The sequence below is a fragment of the Mustela erminea genome, chromosome 5, assembly GCF_009829155.1.
Source record: "Mustela erminea isolate mMusErm1 chromosome 5, mMusErm1.Pri, whole genome shotgun sequence".
NCBI classification, from domain to species: Eukaryota; Metazoa; Chordata; class Mammalia; order Carnivora; family Mustelidae; genus Mustela; species Mustela erminea.
This window is the reverse complement of record NC_045618.1, coordinates 109189816-109199218: the sequence shown is the minus strand read 5'-3', so window position 1 is coordinate 109199218 and position 9403 is coordinate 109189816. Positions and strand designations below refer to the sequence as shown.

Sequence of the window (9403 nt, the reverse complement as noted above, 5' to 3'; positions counted from 1 at the left end):
GAGCCTGCTTCCTTCTCTCTCTCTCTCTGCCTGCCTCTCAGTGTACTTGTGTTTTCTCTCTGTCAAATAAATAAATAGGGACGCCTGGGTGGCTCAGTTGGTTAAGCAGCTGCCTTTAGCTCAGGTCATGATCCCGGTGTCCTGGGATCGAGTCCCGCATCGGGCTCCTTGCTCGGCGGGGAGCCTGCTCCTCCCTCTGCCTCTGCCTGCCATTCTGTCTGCCTGTGCTCCCTCTCTCCCCCTCTCTCCCACTGATAAATAAATTAAAAAATCTTTAAAAAAAATAAAAATAAAAAATAAAATAAATAAAATCTTTAAAAACAAAAAATAACACTAAGCAGGGACGCCTTGGTGGCTCAATCACTTTAGTATCTGCCTTCAGCTCAGGTCATGATCCCAGGGTCCTGGGTTCAAGCCCAGCACCCACCTTGTTCAGCAGGGAGTCTGCTTCCCCCTCTCTCTCTGCCCCTTCTCTGGCTTGCTCTCTCTCCCTCTCTCTGAAATAAATAAATAAAATCTCTAAGGGGGGAAAAAAAAAAGTCACATTAAACATAAGAATCTCTCTGGCTTCCTTGACATCCAATTATTTTTTAAAATCTTACACTTCCAGGGTGTCTGGTTTGCTCAGTTGGTTAAGCAACTGCCTTTGGCTCAAGTCATGATCCCGGAGTCCCAGGATCCAGTCCCGCATGGGGCTTCCCAACTCCACGGGGAGTCTGCTTCTTCCTCTAACCTTCTCCCCTCTCATGCTCTCTCTCTCAAATAAATAAGATCTTTAAAAAAAAAAAAAATCTTATACTTCCAGTAGTTATTATTTTGAAGTTTAGAATTTTTTATTTTTGCACTTTCAAAGCACTATGCAGCTCTAGATATTTGTGACAAGTCTCCAAGGTAGTTCTACATTATCTTGAATTTATATCTGAGAAACGGATTTAAACAAAAAGGAATTTTTAAAGGGTATATAATGAATCAGTGCAGAACGAAGATACAAATATTTGACTTTCTACTTTTTAGGTCAGGAAAATTACAGTTAGTCAACTCATTTAGATAAATGCATTTTTAATACATTTCCCTATTATACCACTTTTCTGGGAATCTCTGTTAAGAAGACAAAGTCTTTGCCTGAAAGTTGGTTCATTATCTCTCCTTTGGCAGTAGAAAATAGCTTGCAGATGGTACAACTGTGTGTTTCAGGGAATAAGCACTTTAATTGGGTATTAAAGAGATTGGGGGTGTTTCTCCATAATAAATATATCCACTCACAGACCTTTGAGGCATTAAGAAGGGGTTATAAACCCAAATGGGATCATAGGTCTGCTTACAACATAAACTCAAGAATACCAGAAAACAAATGCGCTATAATTTCTTATAGAGAACTGCACGTTTCCAGAGTAGCTTTCTTCTTAAGACATAAATCACAATACTTCATCCCCAAAGTGAAAAATATTTCTCTATCAAATGTGTACAACCTCCATTTCCTTTATGGTTCTGCTTCTTTCATTCATGGTTTTAGATACTCCAAGTAAACCTGGCATATAACATTAAAACTACTATGATTCCAAGTCTCTACTTTGAACAGTATGTTCCTATATTAAGATGTCTGAAAGTGGAAGGGTTTTAAAATACATCTTGTGGCTACAAACACTGCCACATAACTCATTTTCTTCATAAAACATTAAATTAGTCACTACTTAATATTAAAATTATGTATTTATGACTTGGTACAGTTATTTTATTACAATCAGGATGATAATACAAATAGCTTCATTTAATAGGTAGCTAGTATTATGACCCCACGTTTTAATTCTGAAAGCCCACTTTTAAACACAAATATCTTCTATTTGAATTCTATTTAATAAGCTTCAATTTCACAACTCACAGCTGTTTAATACAATTTTGTTACTCTTGGGGTGCCTGGGTGTCTCAGTTGGTTAAGCGGCTTCTTTCTGCCCAGGTAATGATCCCAGGGTCCCAGGATCAACAACCGTATCAGGTCTCCCTGCTAACCAGGAAGTCTGCTTCTCCCTGCCACTCACCCTGCTTCTGGGCTCTGTCAAATAAATAAAACCTTAAAAAATTTTTTGTTACTCTTAATGGTCTTTCTACCATTTCTGCTGTTAAGATTCAGGCTACGTTTAACTGGAAAAATTACAGATTGGTAACAAGTGTAATGGAGATGTGGAGAGTCCCTTGTAAATACTGTTAGTAGGACTGTAAACTGGCAATATTTTTGTTTGATTTGGCAATAATTAAAATTCTATATGTATATGTACACACATACACTGTCCGACAAGCAAATTCATATGCAGATTTATCTAACAGAAATACCAATCTAAGTGAGAAAAAAAAAAAATCAACACAGCATTATTTGAAACAGTGAAAAATGAAATGAAACAGTGTAGAGAAAAGGCAGCAGCACAGGCCTGAGATTGCAGTCCTTAGAAAGGCCTGCTTGCAAGGCTAGCCCTTGGCTGACATCTGAGAACCTGACTGATAAACAGTTCCCCACACTGAAATAAAGCTTTTCCTGAAGACCCAAACCTGTACATGAAGCCATCATGGAACCAACCTATTTTACAACCCAGAGCACCACCCTGCACTGAGACTCAACTGGTTTTAACCTTTCCTTACTGCTAAGCCACTACAAAATAGAGTTTTACTGCTTCAAGTGAGACGTACTTCTCTGGATTTCCATTTCTGTTGGCTTATATAAAATGATACTGAAATTATAGGCAAGAGCCCTAAATTTGTATGCAGATGCATCACTTACTAACTCTGAATGTGGGCAAGGCACTTACCATCTTAAGATAGTTTCTTCACTGTACAAATGAAATAATATTTTAAGTATTATTATGAAAAAACAGAGGGCAAAATCAATGTGTCAGTTGTACAATGTTTGTAAATGTTAATGATCAGACAAGTTCTAGCAAATAACCTAGTACACAAGAGGCCAATGATACCTCCTAGTGCCCCAACACTAGAATGTTTAAATCCCAGAAGCTCTGTCCAATGTACACATTATGAAAACTGCCCATCTACTATCAGGAACATCTAAAATTAGGGGAAATAATTTTGTTTAGTAGCTAATGCAATAGCATACATTCTAATAAATGAAAGTTTATTTGGGCTAGCATCAGTACTTTTAACTTAAAAGATTATACATATCACACATTTTCACTCACTAGACATTTGCAAAATTCCTGAATATACAATGCTAGAAAACAACATGGAGTATAATCAACTGTAAGACAGGCTGAGCCAGGGTGCCTGGGTGGCTCAGTGGGTTAAGCCTCTGCCTTCAGCTCAGGCCATGATCTCAGGGTCCTGGGATCGAGTCCTGCATTGGGTTCTCTGCTCAGCAGGGAGCCTGCTTCCTCCCCTCTCTGTCTCTGCCTGCCTCTCTGCCTACTTGTGATCTCTGTCAAATAAAAAAAATTATAAAAAAAAATGGCTGAGCCAACCACATGGTGTGGAGATGGTCTGTTAGTGGCAGCAATTCAAACAACATGGCTTAAGTGATCTCCATTTAAATGTCTTAAGCGAGAAATTAACAGAAGCATGTCCACAAAGTTTAGAAATCTTTTTCCGTGAGTATCATCTACTCTGTACCATAACACATTCTGGAAATTACATTATCACTCTTAAAGGTTTTATTAGAAATAATTAGTAATTAGTATTTAGTATTAGTGGCTCAGCCAGTTAAACGGCCAACTCTTGAGGATTCTCCCTCCTTCTCCCTCTGCTCCACTAGCCACAAATGTGTGCACACGCACAGATGTGTGCACACACACATGCATGCTCTCTCCCCCAAAATAAATAAATCTTTAAAAAAAATAAAAATAATTAGTATTTAAATGTATTTAAACAATGTACTGAAATGATCATATATGTATAAATATGGCACATGCAAATATATCTATACATACATATACACATATACATACAAAATGTCAGGCCAAAGGGAGCTTTAAAACAAACACCAAAGACTATTTAATTGATTACAGAAGTAGAAACTGGGCTTCCTAAATACCAATCGTATAAGTTACTGACCATAAGTTTCATATGTTCAAAAATAAAGCAAATAAGGCAAAAATTGTATTGCACTTAACCATACAATATATAAAAGTTAATACATACCATAAATGAACCCATTACCATACTATAAATTTAATAATCCACTTATATGTAATAAACATTATTACTTCAAAAACAAATATCTTAAATAGTTAATATCAGAACTCTAAGAGGTATAACATCACAAAAACTTATAGGAAACAATAATAATCTGCAAATAAAAGGATTATTTCTATTACATTCTAAATCCAAATTTTATTTCCATTTATGCAGGTTTCATAAAAGGAAATTCTTATTTCTAATTTTTTGTTCCTTTATAAATCTAGAGCAATGTTAAGATGTTGCCATTTCAGAGAAATAACCTATAGTTTCCCAGAAGAATTATTTTTAATACTGGCAGTCTTCCTGTTCAATATCCAAAATATAAATCTTTTCTTTTATCGGAGATGTCAAAATTAAGACTTCTTCGCTGGGTTCTTTGTTCTGTATTTTCTTTTCCTCTTGGGTGCAGTTAACTCTAAAGACATAAAATTAAGAAGTCTGTCAGGTTTATAAAATAATACTTTAACTGGTAACATATACTTAAATAATTGTTTAATTGGAATGCCCTCACAATAAAGCTCCAAGAAGAAATCCTAAAATCCTAAACCTAACATATACGTGATTCTTTCCTTCAAAATGTCACTGCAGTTGAAAACTTACTAAAGTAGACTCTAGTCTTCCTAAATCCTATTTAATAATAAGTTACTTTGAAGTTGTTTCAGATGGGTATGCTGTCCCTACAACTAGCATAGACCCGGTGTGCCAAATCTGAAAGGTATACAGGCCAGTGCAATGAGATAGAGTGATTAAAATTTGAATTTTATTTCAATTAAATATGAAAATATGACCCAAGTCATTAGTACCATACATCTTTTTAAAAACTTATTATGTTCAATTAGCCAGCTTATAGTACATCATTAGTTTTTGATATAGTGTTCAACAATTCATTAGTAGCATATAATACCCAGTGCTCATCACCACACATGCCCCCCCTTAATACCCATTAATACCCATCACCTGGCTACCCCATCCTCTCACCATCTCCCTTCTGTAACCCTCAGTTTGGTTCCCGGAGTTCAGAGTCTCTCCTGGTTTGTCTCCCTCTCTGATTTCTTCCCATCCAGTTTTCCCTCCATTCCCCTGTGGTCCTCTGCACTATCCCTTATGTTACACATATAAATAATTATTCCTTATGTTCCACTATAAATAGTTATTTCAAATTTGAATGTAAAATTTTCACCTATGGAATCATGATTGTAACTAAATAGTTGTAAAATGTATGACATAAATTAAAATGGCTCTACCTTTTAGTGTTTGTAGTTTTCATAATTTGTAGTGTTTATTAAACACCAGTTTAAATAATATTACCTCTAGTAATAATTATAATATTATAGAGAATAAGTTATATTTAACAGGCTAGGCTTGATAGCTGGTAATCTGTCAATGATAATGAATACAATGTGTGTTAAGAACAATTTTTTTTTTCATTTGGCTTTGTATTCATTCAGCAAGCATATCCTGAGTGCCCATCATGTTTCAAACACTTAGCTATGTACAGGGCTATAAAGATATATACTATCGGCATTTAAGAACCATTTTATTTCGATCACAGTTATTATAGATCTGAGTACAGTGACTGGCCCACAGTGGACCTAAGTAAATATCTGTTGAATGTATCAGATCAATCTGTGCCTTCGAGGACCTTAGAGTTCAGTTAGGGGAAAAAAACACCCAGTTCATTGCAATAGAGAGAAACAGTGTAATAGAAATATATAGAAGACAAAGAATAGGCATTTCACAAGGAATATCTGTTTCCACATATGAGTGAAATCATATGATAATTATCTTTCTCTGCTTGACTTATTTCACTCAGCATAATCCTCTCCAGTACATCTTTCTGGCTATAAAAGGAGGTGCCACAACCAACACTCAAATTAGTGTTTATCTAGAAAGAGGTATGAACCTAAAAATTACAAATCATTAAAACCAAAGAAAATAACAGAAAATACAAAAACATGAAAATTATGAAAGACATAAAGAAACAAAAAATTCCCCAACAATGAAAAACAAAAGATGAGTGATGGGAAAAGGAACAAGAAAAGACAAGAAAGTAAGAAGAAAAAGAGATTTCAGGAATCTTCTAGATTCCTAGAAGACAGCAGCAACCAGGATGAAATGCAGCAGGCCAAGAGAGCAAACCATCCAGTAAAGCAGGTTAGAGGTCAGCAAGAAAGTTTTTTAAGAATCTGAAAATGACAAAATCCCTCATATGTCCTAATAGCCCAACAAGAGATTTACATGACTGAGGAAGAATTTGAAGATATATTCGTGTTAAGTCTATAGAAAAAATAAATAAGACAAAAAGTATCACTCTCTAGGGAATACTATAAATGTGCAGATTAAGTAAGAATCATAGTCCATTACATGACTCTGTTGTTAATAATGCTTTATAAATGCAGAATACTTACATAGCTAAAATAATTATGTTGAAGGCTCGGGCCTGGGAAGTATACGTGTGTTGGAAGTTGGAGGTAAAGAATATATTAAAGAAAACTATACCCTTGCCTTCCTCAGTGGAAAGTCAAGAGATAATCCATAGAACTAAACCATAAAGTAAAATACACATTTTTTAATCATTGATGGATTACCAACTATCAAGCCTAGCCTGTTAAATATAACTTATTCTCTATAATATTATAATTATTACTAGAGGTAAATACCAAAACAATAAAGAGTCAAAAGTGATGAATCGTTGAACACTACATCAAAAACTAATGATGTACCATATGTTGTTGGCTAACTGAAAATAACAAAAATAAAGTAAAATATGAAAGAAATGGAATCAAAGTCAGAAGACTGTGGTTTCTTATAGTGAATATTCTAAAATTATGTGAATTAAGACATATGCATATGTCATTATAATTTAACCACATTTTTAAAAATTACAAACTGATAGATTTTAAAATAGGACTTGCCAAAGAGCCATAAAGGTGGGTATGCGTATTTCACTGTTTACTCACAAAAAAAGCCACCAATCAAGACTGGAAAGAAACTATAGCCTGGGGTGCCTGGGTGGCTCAGTGGGTTAAAGCCTCTGCCTTCGGCTCAGGTCATGATCCCAGGGTCCTGGGATCGAGCCCCGCATCGGGCTCTCTGCTCAGCAGGGAGCCTGCTTCCTCCTCTCTCTCTCTGTCTGCCTCTCTGCCTGCTTGAGATCTCTGTCTGTCAAATAAATAAATAAAAAATCTTAAAAAAAAAAAAAAAAAAGAAAAGAAACTATAGCCTGAAACTCATCACAAGATTGTAAAGGACTATTTTATGCTGACATAAGCAAATCATAGAAGTACTCACATTTATGAAGAAACAAATATTCCTTGTGAAATGCCTATTCTTTGTCTTCTATATATTTCTATTACACTGTTTCTCTCTATCGCAATGAACTGGGTGCTTTTTTCCCCTAACTGAACTCTAAGGTCCTCGAAGGCACAGACTCATCTGATATATTCAACAGATATTTACTTAGGTCCACTGTGGGCCAGTCACTGTACTCAGATCTATAATAACTGTGATCGAAATAAAATGATTCTTAAATGCCGATAGTATATATCTTTATAGCCCTGTACATAGCTAAGTGTTTGAAACATGATGGGCACTCAGGATATGCTTGCTGAATGAATACAAAGCCAAATGAAAAAAAATTGTTCTTAACACACATTGTATTCATTATCATTGATGGATTACCAGCTATCAAGCCTAGCCTGTTAAATACTTATTCTCTATAATAATATGATTATTACTAGAGGTAATATTATTTAAACTGGTGTTTAATAAACACTACAAATTATGAAAACTATAACACTAAAAGGTAGAGCCATTTTAATTTACGTCATGCAATATACAACTATTTAGTTACAATCATGATTCCATAGGTGAAAATTTTACATTCAAATTTGAAATAACTATTTTTTAACAATAAAATCTTTTTAAAGTTATATCCAGAAACTTACTTGTATTTTGTGAGCCTTGCCCTTTCTTAGGAATACATTCCAGACATCCTCATGATGACGTATATTGACATACTAATAATGGTATTTTACCTATCCTTTTATCTCTCCTTTCATTTATTGTATTAACATTTATTTTTAAGTGTCATGATTAATGCTAAAATTCTCCAATGTGTCAAGGAAAAAAGCATCACAAAAACACACAGGTCACCACCTTGCTGTTCATGGGTTCTAAACCTTAATGCTCCCCACGCATAACTTTCCATCGATATTTGACAGAATTTCATCCATACCTGTTTCACTAAAACTTCCATTGTCCTCTTCCTCTTCTGTAATTACAGGCATACTCAGCCTTAAAGATTTATCTTCTTTATGTACATTCTGCATGTCATCTGGAAATAGTTAAGAAAATCATTTCATACAAAAATTAAGAATGTTAATCATTGAGAAAAATTTTTACACAAAATGAAGTCATTACTACAATAACATAAAAATTAGACATTTAAACTAAATGCTAAAATTGTAATGGTAAAGACAAATATGCATTTTAAAATCCATATCTATTTTAAGTATTCTTTGTATCTCTGCTTTGAAAATAATTGAATTCTTCCATTAAAGTAAAGAAAATGAAGGAAAAGGAAAGAAATGAAATTAATCAAACATGAATATTTTACTCAAGCTTTATCACACACATCATGGGTTATATCTGTAGATATCAAGGAATAATTGTGAGTCTTACTTCAACTATATAAGCTAATCACAAATGTAATTTTAAAGGTAATAGCCTTGTTTTTGAATGTATACTATCTTTTCTCACTGTATCTGCTCGATTCCTCTAATCATAATTTGCCACTGACTCACCATTTTCCAAAATATTTTTCTACATCAACCTTCTGGTGCCTAAAGAAATATCCTCATCATATTTATCAAATACCATTGTCTTATCAAGTCTCATTTAGCACATAACTTTCAGGTCCAACAGCAATACCCACATACATTCTCATTCCTCATGCTGCCTTATTCTTTTCCACAATACTTTTACCATCTGATCTATTATTACATGTTGATTTTTTTTCTCTATGGTCTGCCTCTTTCCACTAGAATGTAACTTTCACAAGCACAGGCTTTAAGTCAGTGTATCCCCAGCACTCAGAAAAGTGCTTGACATACAGTAGGGCCTCAATAAATATTTATTAAATGATTAAATATGGAAGCAATGATGTTATAACACCGTATTTCATTTAGCACATATGTTAATGCATACCTGTCAGCACTTCTCATAA

The 9403-nt window shown here is 34.5% G+C and overlaps 1 protein-coding gene across 3 annotated transcripts in view; it reads right to left on the bottom strand.

Moving 5' to 3' along the window:
• Positions 1–4509: 4509 nt before the first annotated feature.
• Positions 4510–9403, bottom strand: part of SNAPC1 (small nuclear RNA activating complex polypeptide 1) — a 33227-nt gene continuing 28333 nt past the window's right edge. For 2 of the 3 annotated variants that reach the window (XM_032344423.1, XM_032344422.1), the window contains 2 exons: positions 8414–8512; positions 4510–4591 (listed from right to left, as the gene is read on the bottom strand). In XM_032344423.1, coding sequence (XP_032200314.1) covers positions 4530–4591; positions 8414–8512 — 161 coding nt within the window. In that variant the 3' untranslated portion in view covers positions 4510–4529. Of the gene's footprint in view, positions 4592–8413; positions 8513–9403 lie in introns of those variants that run through there. The other variant, XR_004286022.1, reaches the window with a different exon arrangement.